This window comes from Musa acuminata, chromosome BXJ3-5 (genome assembly GCF_036884655.1).
Source record: "Musa acuminata AAA Group cultivar baxijiao chromosome BXJ3-5, Cavendish_Baxijiao_AAA, whole genome shotgun sequence".
In the NCBI taxonomy this organism is placed as follows: domain Eukaryota; kingdom Viridiplantae; phylum Streptophyta; class Magnoliopsida; order Zingiberales; family Musaceae; genus Musa; species Musa acuminata.
This window is the reverse complement of record NC_088353.1, coordinates 4,413,337-4,427,233: the sequence shown is the minus strand read 5'-3', so window position 1 is coordinate 4,427,233 and position 13,897 is coordinate 4,413,337. Positions and strand designations below refer to the sequence as shown.

Below are 13,897 nucleotides of genomic sequence, written 5' to 3'. Positions count from 1 at the left end.
AGATGCACTTGAGAATACCATCCTGTTGAGGCCAACGATTCCGCGCTGCATCTTCTACATTAATCAAAGTTCAGCTTTTCCTGTCAACCCACCAATTTCATTTGAGCCAATGTGGTGTGTGTCCTGAGTTCAGATTTGATCTCGAAGAAGAACAAGAAAATGCTGGTGGAATGAATCATGAATGATTATGCACAGAATGTTCTCATCACCATGGAATCCCAAGATGCAGAGTGTTCGGTGTGTGGTCTCATCACCTGGGCGAGTCTCGCTGCTTTTAATGTCTTAGGCTTGCGTGTGGAAACAGTCCTGACTCCTTCGACCTGTTTCAGTCAACATAATTGCCGTCAGTTCCTTTGCACAGACATCACATGAGACTTCACGGAAAGGCGAGAGAGAGGTCTGTTCACGTAAAGGTGACATCAGACGGCTTCGATGTTCATGAGAGTTCCATTTTGTAGAAGAAGAAGATTCATTGAATCGTAAACATATCCAATGTAGCATTTGATGTTGGTTTCTGTAAATCTCTTGCTAACACCAACTATGTTCTCCAAGAGAATCAACAGTAGATTACTCGAACATGACCTTGAAGTCATATGAGTTCAATGTGAGTAGCACAATATGCAGACGATGATAAAAAGACAGAAAAGGAATTGCTGTACAAAAGCAAGCTGTGCTTTCACGTGAACCTTCTTCTTCAAGGGAGGAGGAGAAGAGACACTTCATAGGACATCTCTCTGTCTCGAACTGGAACAGCATTCGTAGCAGCAACTTCCAACTCCCAAATCCAATAGTGATTGGTCCCCTCAACCCAATCCACTTGTTTCGATGTGTTACTTCTGATTCACCTGTAACACACACACACTGCCCACACACATCCGTCTTCTTCCTTTCGTCGCTCCCCCTCCTCATTTCTGATTCCAGTCCCGATCTCAGCTCCGATTCCTTCCCATGGACTACGAGCGCATCCACAAGCCTTTGTCCCCCCAGGTAATCCCTAGTCTCTGGTCTCCCTCTCTATTTCTCTGAGCTCAAGGACTGGTATCCGAGATTCGCAAATCAAACCTCCTGCATGGGTCCCTCAACGCATTGATTTCGCTGCAAAACTTTTCGTCCGGATGTGCTTGCTTCGGCTCCGATTCGATGCCTTTTGTTGCAATGATTCGAGTTTGAAAAGACCAGAGATGGAGTTTACCTTTAAGATCGTTTCTTGGATACTTTGATGGGGTGTTCTTATGATTTCAGTCGGATTTTTGGGTTAAATTTGGTGTTTTGCCGTTTAGGGCGGTGGATTCTCCCCTAAGAAGCTGCGGGCGATGCTGCTTGGAGCGGAGAGGAGGAGAAAGGAAAAGGAGGAGCTCGAAACGAAGACTTCACTGAGATCTGAACCCTCGGAGTTCGAGGACAGAAGTAAAGATTTCTCCTTTCTTGTCTTGGATGAAAAAAAAGTGAGATTTTTACGCTTTAATTGAAGGGATACCTTGGCGAAATCTTGCAGGGGCCAGTGCCGCGGATAGCTGCAAGGATGTAGAGTGCTCCACGTCAACGGAGATGGCGAGTGGCCACAGATCGAGGGATCACGCGATGGGGGAACCGAGGGTTAAGTGTCAGGAAGAGGATTCTTACGAATCGGAGAGCGCGTCATCTGGCTTCGAGTTCCAGAAGGCGGAGCGAACGCCGGCGCACCGGTTGACCGCCGCAGCAGCGTTCGTGCCACCGTTCTCGAAGCCGGCGCCATCGAAATGGGACGATGCACAGAAGTGGATTGCCAGCCCGACAACTAACCGAGGGGGAAGTAAGGCCGGCGGAGGGCAGCCGAAGAAGGGTAGTCTGGCGGGACACATGAACCGACAAGCAGCGGCGAAGGTTGTCTTGGATGTGGAGGAAGTAGACACCAAGAGGGTGGACGGGTGCCAAGCAAGCAAGAAAGTCGGTGAGATTAAGAGTGTGAATTGGCTGGCCGAGCCTTGTCCTGTTCCGGATTCAGGGATGAAGCTTGGAGTTGCTGTAGAGAATTCAGTGGTTGATTCTGCTGGTAATCTTGATCTATTCGATCTTTTGTTGCCTTCTAGTTGATCTTCTCGACTCTGCACCTTATGCTTCATAGTAATTGATAGGTTCTTTATTAGGTTTATACTGTCTTTTATGATCTTTTCCTCATTTTCTTGTTACATTGTATCATAATTGGGAACATTTACAACATGAAGTAGTTGCCAATTCATCCGCATAATGGTTTGCAGGCATTGTCATTTTGATTGCAAATCAATAAGCAACTCAGAAATTCTCTGCCTAGGGAACGAACGAAACAAGGTTGAAAAAAAAGGATTTGTTACAAAATTAGACAAAGAACTACTGCATTTGGCATTTCTGGGTTATAACATGCTTTCAGTGTTTCAGTGATATCGATTGCATTCTCTATGATTTTGGTTTTATAGCACCAACCACAGTACCTCTTTTATGTCCTAGTGAAGAACTATCAGCCAACAACACTTGCAAGTTTGTCATCTTTGGAAATTTTAAGTTGTCAAATGCTGCGTCATTACGTTTTTTTGTTGATCTAGTTCTAACAGATACCAGGGCGGAATTCAACAGTGTTAACTCAAGTAGACTTCTTTAGCACAATTATCTGTCGCTGTTAACTCAATAATTCTACAACCTTGCTTTTATATGCCTCCATATTATTTTTGTTCCTTGACAGCCAAGAATCTGTCGCTTCTTAGATATTTTTATTGATTTGCAATCAAATCAATAAAAAAAAAATCTGTCGTTTCAGAATTTGCTTCGGTAGCCCCATGATAATACCCTAGCCATTGCTAGCACTGGTTTTTTACACACTACCACCACCATGGATTTTGTTGTAGTCCTACCGTTGTTCTTTACGATCATCTATACAATTTTGCTTCTTTATTTTTTTTTCTTTTTCAGTATCTTGCCATATACTTAATTTAGCATGTAGTGAGATCTAATGTGCTCAGATCCAGCACTATTGCACAGCACCTGTGTCAACCTGGCATGGTTGCTGATGCAGGAAATTGACACATTTGGAATTAAGTAGACTTGATCTGAACTCTGCCGATTTTGGCTGATTTAGGGCAATCCAGACTTGTTTTTAAAAAAAATTGAAGAAAATTTCAGTATATCAAATAGCGTACAGACACATGGACTCAAACATGAGACATATCACTTGTGCAACATTGCACTTAACAACTCAAATATCTCAATAGAGAAAATAATTTGGACTTGTCGATTGGAAAGAAAAGTAGCACTATGGTCTTCCCCTTATGGAACCTCCAACTTGAACTAAAATCTCTTCCAACATAGTGTGCTATGTTTTATTCATCAAACACATCCAAACTTATATGAGCACTCATCCAAACATTTTAAACACCTTCGTAAGCAACTTAATGCTAGTGCATTTTACAAGGTAATGTGCTATGTCGTTTAGTTTTTCTCCAAATGCTACTTAACCATCTCAGCATTTTACAAATGACCCCAACTTACAACTCCATCATCCTTTAAACTTTTTTTTTTTTATGAACTTTAACATCCAAAAGAAATTAAGCTGTTTTTGTATTCATGTTTTCTTACTCCTTATTCTAATTTTGATTGTTGATTGTTGGTAGAGGCTGAACCTTCTTGTCATGGTATGTTGTTCTCTTATGATCTAGGTAACAATGGTTCGAGCCGTGGCAATAGTCTCCCTGCTTGCTAGGGTAAGGCTGATTAATTGACCGTCCCTAAGCCCTGCATTGGTGGGACCAGGAGCAGTTTAAGAGTAGTTTTCAAGATTTAGTCTCTGGCAGGGCCATGGAAATCACAACTATGGTATTCCAGCCTAGATTTATACCTTGTCACATTAGGAAACATATTTTGTTTTTTTGACCCAGTCTTCTACCTAATTTGCATGTCTTCTTATAACATTAAACTCTTGCTTTAATTAAAATTATGCTTTTTGTAGTCATATAATTAATGAGGTCTCACACAATCCATTTTATAACATGTGCCCTGGCCTAAAACCTTTTATACAACTGTAGTAGCCATAATCCTTGTTGGTTGATCAGGTTATTCTATATCAGGCATCTCTAACAGCAGATTATATGATTGACACATAGTGCACCAAAAACTCAAGGATCATTTGTGTAGTGCAAAATATAGAAAACACTAACATTGGTTGACAAGATAACATAAATTATTTGCAGGATTTGATACCTCGTACTTACCCTCATGTTATGCTTGGTATGCTCAAGACCATATGTAGCTTGTTTGTTTTGTGATCCAAATTACTTCATTTTTTATCTCCATGATGACATGGCAAAAATGAGTCCAGTAAAGTGATAAATGTCATTCAATCTCAGTGACATATATTCTTGATAGTAGATTAGTTTGAAGTTGTGAATTTTTAGAAATGAAGTTGCTTTCACTTTTAAACTCGAGAGATCTATATGTTGATAGTAGTACTTAAATATTCTTGTATGATTCAGGTGATTGCTAGCTGATGTTTGGAATTTTTATCTCTGTACTTGTTCATTGTATTCATTGATCCATTCTACATATAAGTATATAACAATGTTCGTTTTATTTTGAACTTTCTGCAGTCAATCTTAGTTGGCATGATTCATCAACATCTCTTCAGAGTGCTACATCATTTATGATGCCTGCACCAACTGTTAGGTCCGTGTCCATGAGAGATATGGGCACAGAAATGACTCCTATTGCAAGTCAAGAACCTTCTCGGACAGGAACTCCTGTGGGGGCAACTTCACCAATTTGCAGCCCAACTTCGTCCCGGCCACCAACTCCACAAAGAACAGCTCCAGTTTCAACCCAGACTGACTCAGCTGATTGCCATGAGGATTTTAACAAAAAGAAATCGTCTGAAAAGGAACTACAAAGGGAAACTAGAAGGGAAATACTGGTTCTAGGCCAGCAATTGGGTAAAACGAACATAACTGCATGGGCCAGCAAGGATGAGGAAATCAATGCATCTAATTCAACTAAGAATGTCTCAAAAGACCAGCTAGCCATAAGTGTTATTGAAGCTCGTGCAACAGCCTGGGAAGAAGCAGAAAAGGCCAAGTATCTCGCTAGGTAGTATTGTTCAAATATACTCATGTTGCTCCTTAAGATTTCTCTCCTCTAGTCTCTAAGGAAACCGGCTGATCATTGATATTTGTTTCCATAGTTACTTTCATAAATTTTACATTATAAAAGACAATTAATTCCTCAGGTTTAGACGAGAAGAGATCAAAATCCAAGCATGGGAAAATCATCAAAAAGCAACAATTGAAGCCGAAATGAGGAAGATCGAGGTATGATATGGTTTTCAATCTTTATAACAACTGACTAAAAATTGGATACTTTGTGGATGGAAGTATCAAACATTTTCCAAGTATCTTAATAGTATTGCGTCCAACACATATTTGGTAAAGATAGGACAAGCAATATATAGTATTTATAGGTTGAAACTCAAGTCTCTAAGATTAACTATGCTGTCCCAACTCTGTGGTTAAGTTTAACACTCGTTTGCCTTTGAACATAATTCAAACTTCCATGTAAATTTTCACATGCCAAAATATCTCATGGGAGATATAAAATATGTTCTTATAGAAAATTGTTGGCATTAAATCATTTTCTAAGCTTAATTCAAGTGATCTGTATTCTGTATATATGCTGGTAAGCGACCAAAATCAGCACCTGCATCCAAATGTTCTCAGATAAACACTTTGTATTCATGTATAAACAAGTAATTAAATTTGCGTTTTGTAGCAACACTGATCAATTTTCTCATGAGTTCTTTGAATGGCCAATATGCCATTTATTTTGTTTTGAACTTGCTCGGTTTCAAGTTGATAAAATTGCCTCAACAGTGAAAAATGGAAAATTTATTTTTCGATTTGCCAAACCACACTATATTTTTTGGATGAGTATTAAGATGTTGACCGAGAGTGCAAAATCATTGGATTTCACCAAACTGACATGGTATGAAGAGAGTTGCAATCATTCCCATCATGTTAAATGAAGCACAAGCTTCGAACCATTACAATTGCTGGAGTGGCACTTGCATTGCTTCAATTCTGTCCTGGCACTCAGCATTTCTTCAAGTCTTTCTCCATCACTTGAAACTTATATCAAGATGAACTAAGCATAACACATATGTTGCTTATTCAGGAAAACCCATGTTTACTGCATTTGCTTTGGGACTATTGCCGGTTTCCATTTATCCGTGATCGAAGTTTTGTGACACGGTGCTGCACATCGATTTGCAGGTTGAGGTTGAAAGAATGAGGGCATCTGCCCATGAGAAGTTGATGAACGAGCTAGCAGCTGTAAGACACAAAGCCGAGGAAAAGCGTGCCACAGCGGAAGCCAAAAGAAATCAACAAGCTGCAAGAATTGCTCAGCAAGCCGACTACATTAGAAGAACTGGTCGAATTCCTTCTTCATTTTCTTGCTGGAGTTGGTGCTCCTAGTGCAAACTTGTTTGAAGCAAACAATTCAAGCTTCTATGAATAATTCTTTTTCTCTAGGTTCAGTGATGTTGTAAAGCTTGGTAATCTTCTTGCTGTGTTGTTAAATTGAAATCGTAACATCATTCTTTATGTCTTTACTTTTTATCCTTTCAATGCTGCATATTATCCAATAGAGGTTTAGATCTGAAAATTACTATTTGCTAAAATGCAACATTGATGTCGGATTTCTAGACATTTGATGCATCTTATCAACTGAGACAGAATTTGTGTGTCTAAAAGTGAGGATGGTTCAAAGGTTTCTAGTCGTTTGATGCATCAAAAGTGATGCTGGATGTTCTAGATGTGGAGAAACACATTTTATGATTCCTCCTAAATCATGTGGGATGGAAAGCAATCTCCACTTCTTAGCATCTTGCGTCAGGTATTTCAAAATAGATCACATCTAGAATGGAAATTGATGTCTTTGAGTTTTTATCTATTTTGTGCTTCGAAGAGAGTTGTAATAGAATTTTGAAATATTTTTTTTCTTTAAAGAAAAGAAAAAAGTTTCTATCTATTTTGTCCGCTGCAGTGGCTATCATGTGGTCAAAATTTTGACTTTTCTTACCTAAAATACGCCCTCATGTTTCCTTTATTCTTCAGACCTATCGTCTCTCGCGTACCGTGATTTGGTGCAAGATTTAGTCCATTTTAGTCAATCCATGTGTGTCTTTCTACCTTCCCCGGTCTCTCGTGCACCAAAACCCTTGGACAACAAAAGCCCACCCAAACCCAAAACGAAGAGACACTGCGCCATGGATTCCCTCATCGTCTCCGCCCCCGTCCATGGCGGCCGAGCCCTCCTCTCTCCTCTTCCTCCCTTCCTGACGCGATCGTCCTTTTCTCCCAAAGTCCTTCGCTTCGCCAAAACCAGGGTTTCCAGGGTTCCCGTGGCGAAGGCTTCGTCCTCCGGGTCGAACCCCCTCGCTCCGCTCTCTGGACCCGTCCGTGCCGCCGTCTCCGGCGCCGTCCTCCTCGCCACTGCCACCGCCGCCCTCGTCTCCGCTAGCATTCGCCCGCCCATCGCCCGCGCCGACCCCGCCGTGTTCCCGGTCGCCGAGGGTGAATCCGACCCCTCGGTCCTCTCCCGATTCCTCGATTCCAGCTCCGACGGCGTCGACGCACTCCGCTCCCTGCTCTATCAAAAGCTTGAGGCTGGGGACGACACCGAGGGCCTTGCCATCCTCCAGCGGCTTATTGCCGCTCAGCCCGCCGAGATCGAGTGGAAGTTCCTGGCCGCGCGGCTTCTCAACGAGATGGGCGAGGCCTCCGAGTCCCGCCGCCTCTACGAGGAGATCCTCGCTGTTGACCCCCTCTCCTTCGAGGCTCTCTTCGACAACGCCGTCCTCATGGACCGGTGCGGTGAAGGGGACGCCGTGATCCGGCGACTGGAACAGGCTCTGGAGCTCGCAAAGGCCGAGCAGAAGGAGAAGGCGGCAAGGGACGTGCGGCTAATCATGGCCCAGATACAGTTCTTGCAAAAAAACGTAGATGAAGCGCTGTCGAGCTACGAAGGCCTGGCGCAGGAGGATCCCAAGGATTACAGGCCTTATTTCTGCCAGGGAGTGATCTATAGCTTGTTGGGTAAAAACAAGCAGGCGAGAGAGAAGTTCTCCAAGTACCATGAGCTTTCGCCGAGGAAGTTTGAGGTTAATGCATACTTGCAGACACCGCTATCGAGGATGAACCTGTTCAGCACAGGAGATTCTTAGATTCGAAGGCCTAAATTGCCCGCTTTTATTTGCCAGTAGAGATGAAAGTCTAGAATAATTGCAGAGGTAAGCGTCTCTTGCTTGAGGACTTGAATGGTTCAGGGTTACTTCCTCTGTTTCACAGCTGCTATAACTCCTAAGGTTCTGGATGAAAAGTTGGTCAATACAATTTTAGCTATTGGATAATTTTTGGCTTTGTACTCTTTTCTTTCTTGAATTTAGGGAACAACATTTCTGCATCAAGTGCATGTGGTAATTGGTAGGGTTTGACAACTTCTATGACAACTCATGTTTATACGAAAAAGTTAAGAGGATACAATTTGAAATATTGCTTAATTTTTGGCTTGGTACGCTCTTTTTTCTTGCATGTAGGGAAGAATCTTTCTGCACCAAGTGCCTGTAGGAATTGATTGGGGTTCATCTGTTCTTTCAGTGCATATGGAATTTGGTTATCAAGCTACAAGAGTCTTCATTTTCAGATTGTTTGGACTAACATCATTGTAGTTAACAGTTTATGGAGATGCTTGTTTGTGTATGGTGATTTCTAAAGGTGCATAATTACCTTGAGGTAGTGGTTGGCACTGCAGGTGACTCAACAGAGACGATAAGAAAGACATGATTTGTTTTAACAAGTAATAGCATGTAAGCCTGTTAAAACTCCAGTTGATTGCTTAAGGTGAAATGTTTGTCAAAGACTTGACAATCAAAGTGTATAAAGGATGTGTTTGAACAACATAGCATTATCCGAATAAATTCAGCCACCTTTCTAGATTTTTATGTTCAGTGGCAGAGCTACATTGCCCTCTTATTTTTCTGTGGTTTTCTAGCAGTTAGTTAGCTGCATATAGAGAGTGAAGAGGGATTGATGAGAAATAATTAGGTCATAATTTGTGCAGTAGACCTCACACTTAGAGATATTAGGTCTAGAGCTTTGGAATATTTCTGATGTGCTGCTATATTTAGGAATTTTGGGACATTAAAAGAGTGGAAATTCTTCTTCTTCTGCAGATAGTGTGCAATAGTTGATAGGGAGGGAGAGAAGTTCTTCGCCAATATCAGATAATAAAACTGATATATTTCTTTTGTGTCTTAGTCAACAGATATTCATGATTTATATTCTTATTATAGTCTATATTTTTTTTGAAAAATAGAGTCTGAACCAAACCTGGAACTACTCAGTGTGTTGTTACTCGAAATCATATAGATAATTTTCTCAAAATTAACAATTTATATGTAAGATTAAGTACTGGTGGTGCTTGTACATTATATTTAACATATATCTTCGTATTTGTTAATTTCATTTGATCATCTCATATGATGGAGAACATATTTGAATAACTATAACATCTAGGTTGATGATATTACATAGTGTCATAAGAGTGGGACTTTTCTTCTACTTCATCATATACTTGTGATGAAGTATATGCCAGTACAGTAGCTTGTCCATGAACTTGTGATGCGTGTATATGTGAAGCCCCTGTTATACAACACTTGACTTCAGCTGTTGTCTCTCAGCATTACTTCTACCAGCACCATTGCTGGCACTATTAGGTCTCACTACCCTACTTTGTGTGATCAGTAGTTGAATTTGTGCACTTCTGCACTTGAGAATATGTTCAAGGCATGGACTTATCTAGCAAGCAGTTAATAGAGTTAAACCCCAAGTATGCCCATTTCTTGGTAAAACCAATTCATAGTGTATAAGATTTGGCTGAAGGTGTGTGCACTGACTGTTAGATTTGGTTTATCTTATTTTTATTTATTATAAATTTTAAGGGAGAATACTTTGAATTCACAAAATAAAGCTTTGTCTGAATCATTTCTTCTTTTACTTCCTCTAGTATATGAGCAAACAGCAAACATGATACAACTAGCAACCTCTTATACCTCAAAGAATAGTATTTGGTACTACCTCTAATTGACTTCATACTTACTAAACATGACAGAGATGATAAAAAAGGAGGTGGTTTTTTTTCTTGTGGAATTCTCATAACTTATATACAACTGATGCTGTACATGGTGAAGGAAGTTTGACTTTTTGTTATCTACTTTGTTCTCTGTTGAGATTCACTGCACAGGGGTGTGTAAGTATACAGTTCCTTATGAACTTACTTTGTGGTATTTTGTTTAGAATCATCAATCATCTTCAGGAGGAGGAAAGAAGGATTTTTTGTTTACCAAGTTCAATATGGGTCTTCTGTGTGTGTTTTCTCTTTCATGTCACTGTTCTGTCTTCTCTACCATGCTGACAATTTTCTAGTATGAAGTTTCTTCTCAATGTTATGTTCTTGTCATTTGTTGGACCATAAATTTTATCACATAAAATACAAAAAGCATTGACACTGTCACGTCTCAGCCATTGCGTCGCTAATCCTCGACAAGAAGGCATCCGCGAGCGCCGTTTTAGAGGTCAGCGACGCGTTAAGCAAGGCGAGAGCCTGCGACAACAGAAAACCTTAGAACAGCATCCACACGAAGGGCAGAGGAAGAGAGAAGAACGCGACTCACCTCCTCTACCCCTATGCTCAGCTCCGCCTCCTCGACCCGCTCATCGATTTCTCTGCAAAGCGAAACGACCGTCGCGATCGAGACGAGCTCGTCCGTCACCGTGTACATGAATTCCTCGCAGTAGCCGCCTCCGTCCGATGCCATGTAGTTCCTGTTTTTGGGGTCGATGAGCTTCGACGCCGATGTTGTGCTCAGATCACCCACGATGGCCTTTCAGGGGTGATTAAGTCGGGGGCCGAATCCGTCATCAGTGGCTTAGAGCACATTGCTTCGGGTTCCTGTGCTCCACGTGTGCAAGTAAAGTAAAGCCAGTTCCGTGCCCGTGCGACGAACACTATATCTGGCAGAATCTTACCGGTCCCTGCAGCTTCCACGTGACCTTCTACTATTCGCTCACTTGATACTCCACAACATCCAGTAGAGGATAAGGTATTTATGAGCGCAGATAAGCTCTCCCTACACGATTTCTAATGGCCAAATGGTGCTCCAATGGCCTCTCGCTCCAATTCCTCCTCCTAAAAGCTTCTCCCCTGCCCAACTCTGCTCCTCCACCTTCTTCTTCCGTTTCAGGAAACAGAGATTTGTAGTCTTCAACTTCTCAAAATCCAGCCCTCCTCTCCTCGACGATGCATCAAGTGATCTCCACGCCATCCCACTCCCTTCTGTCCCCCTGCAAGCCTCTCCTGCTGCGGGCACCGAGATCACGAATGAATTCATCCAGGGCGTGTGCAGAAATCTGCAGACCGAGGCTGTTGCGTTTGAGTATTACCAGAAGGCGAAAGAGCTGCCGGTTTTCCGGCCGGATCGACGGACCCTGAAGCTTCTCGTTAGGAGTTTGGTCAAATCCAAGCAGTGGAGCTCCATCTCGGCCCTGGTCGACGATCTCAGGTTCTTTGGTGTGGTTCCGGATCGATTTACATGCGCTAGGTTGATCGGTAGCTGCATCAGAGCAAGAAAGTTCAAGCTCGCAGAGGCATTGCTCGGAGTTCTTGAATCCAAGAAAGGGAGTGAGGCCGCCATCTCTGCTTTCAGTGCAGCAATGTGTGGCTACAACCAGCTCCACATGTACAACTGCACGGTTTCGGCTTACGAGCGGATGACGGCCGCCGGGCTTTCCCCTAATACTAGCTGCTACCGGTGGATCCTCGAAGCGTATCGAGAGCTGGGGGAGACAGAGAAGGTGATTGCCTTGTTTCTTGAATACGAGTCCAAAGAGTCGAAAGCTTCGTCCAAGTCTGTCGAGATATACTCGATCTTGTGTGATTCGCTGGGGAGGTCAGGAAGAGCCTTCGAAGCTCTCAGATACTTCAGGGAGATGGAAGCAAAGGGACTGTCTCCAAACACTGCCATCTATGCTTCACTGATGAGCTCCTTTGCAGGGATTAGAGAAGCAGAGATAGTGGAGGATCTCTTCCAAGAAGCACTAGCCAAGGGCATGGTGAGAGACAACGCCATGCTCATGAAACTGGTTCTGATGTTTGTGGACGTGGGGCAGTTGGAGAAGACCCTTGCGGTTGTGCAGGCCATGAGGAAGATGGAAATCAGGGTATCGGACTGCATACTCTGCACTATCATCAATGGCTTCGCGAGAAAGAGAGGACTCAGATCTGCAGTGGCGGCTTACGGGCAACTGTTGTCCGAAGGGTGTGAACCAGGACAAGTAACATATGCTTCGATCATCAATGTCTATTGCCGTCTGGGACTTCCCCGGATGGCCGAGTCTACCTTTGCGGAAATGATAGACAAAGGTTTTGACAAATGTGTTGTTGCTTACTCTAACATGATCTCCATGTACGGGAAGATGGGCAAGGTGAAGGATGCCATGAGGCTTCTCGCTAAGATGAAGGAGAAGGGTTGCAAGCCAAACGTATGGGTCTACAACTCTCTCCTAGACATCCATGGTAGACTGATGAACTTGAGGCAGGTGGAGAAACTCTGGCAGGAGATGAAACGCAGGCAGATAGCACCCGACAAGGTCAGCTACACAAGCATCATTAGTGCCTACAGCAAGGCCAGAAGAATCGATGAGTGCATCGACTTCTTCGAAGAGTTTAAGGGGAATGGTGGGAAGGTGGACAGGGCCATGGCTGGGATAATGGTGGGAGTCTTCTCAAAGGGAAGTAGGTTGGATGAGTTGATTAAGCTGCTGCAGGACATGGAGTTGGCAGGGACTGGTTTGGATGCACGGCTGCACGAGTCAGCTTTGAATGCTTTAAGGGATGCAGGGCTTCAAGTTCATATGAACGGGTTTCGGAAAAGCTTCGTGTCGAAGGAGGATAAGACTTTGTAGGCAAATATATATCTGGGGATTGTAGAGAAAGCTTACTATATTTCATACGGAAAAGAAGGCATTGCCAGTCATCGAATGAATTGTTCTTGTCAGAGCAGATGCAATGTTTTGGTGGTGCATCAACCAGACTGTGTTCTACTTGGAATTGCTGATGCCTTGGTTAGAATATTTCTATGTTGTTGCCTGGAATAGCTCAATGAACTATCTATATATCTGATTTATTATTTGCAAAGGAAACCTCAGTATAAATCCAGTTTCAGCAAGTTGATTCATCATATGCTTATGATAATTATGTGGGATCCTATTTTGCAAGTTCTGCCAGCCTTTTATTTGTTTGCTCACATGTGTGTATACTGGCATGCTTTATCAGCAAAATTACTTGATTTCATTTGAGAAATGAATCGTTCTGCTGATGTAGGTTCTTAAGCTGAAGACTCATCAAGCCACTCTGGTATTGCTGAGTGGCTTTTGTATATATATATATATATATATATATATATATATATATATATATATATATATACAAAAGATTGAATAAACAATATGGAACTGCAGCTTACATCGAGAAAGCCCAACAGGTTAGTCACTGAGCTCATGTTCTAAAGTGGCCGGCCCTCCAAATCCCAAAACCCACAGTGGTTCAGCTGGGTGACATTGTCATGTAACACATCTGAACTAGACATGTTAGATTGCGATCTCCTTGTTCTCTCCCTCTCTCTCATACACACTAACTGAACGATAGTTGGATTCGTGTCCTCCTTCATAGTATAGTAATGGAGACAAGTCGTATGATGATGGTATCCTGGTGACTTGCTCCTGTTGGATGAAGTTTCCTTACTGGTACTACTGCAGGGCCAATGCGATCTTCAAGTTTCAGAGTG

General features: G+C 42.4%; 3 protein-coding genes across 3 annotated transcripts; all 3 read left to right on the top strand.

Annotated features, from left to right (window-relative positions):
• Positions 1-656: 656 nt before the first annotated feature.
• LOC103984770 (remorin 4.1-like) lies at positions 657-6,604 on the top strand. Its single transcript, XM_065152708.1, has 6 exons — positions 657-987; positions 1,281-1,407; positions 1,496-2,032; positions 4,593-5,085; positions 5,225-5,306; positions 6,264-6,604. The coding sequence occupies exons 1-6, from the start codon at positions 949-951 to the stop codon at positions 6,465-6,467; spliced, it is 1,482 nt and encodes a 493-aa protein (XP_065008780.1). The 5' UTR covers positions 657-948; the 3' UTR covers positions 6,468-6,604.
• A 605-nt stretch (positions 6,605-7,209) lies between these two features.
• Positions 7,210-8,554, top strand: LOC103984524 (protein SLOW GREEN 1, chloroplastic). Its single transcript, XM_009402036.3, has one exon. The coding sequence runs from the start codon at positions 7,262-7,264 to the stop codon at positions 8,216-8,218; it is 957 nt and encodes a 318-aa protein (XP_009400311.2). The 5' UTR covers positions 7,210-7,261; the 3' UTR covers positions 8,219-8,554.
• Positions 8,555-10,690: 2,136 nt separating this feature from the next.
• On the top strand, positions 10,691-13,291 carry LOC103984772 (pentatricopeptide repeat-containing protein At5g13770, chloroplastic). Its single transcript, XM_009402332.3, has one exon. The coding sequence runs from the start codon at positions 11,205-11,207 to the stop codon at positions 13,014-13,016; it is 1,812 nt and encodes a 603-aa protein (XP_009400607.2). The 5' UTR covers positions 10,691-11,204; the 3' UTR covers positions 13,017-13,291.
• The last annotated feature ends 606 nt before the right edge of the window (positions 13,292-13,897 follow it).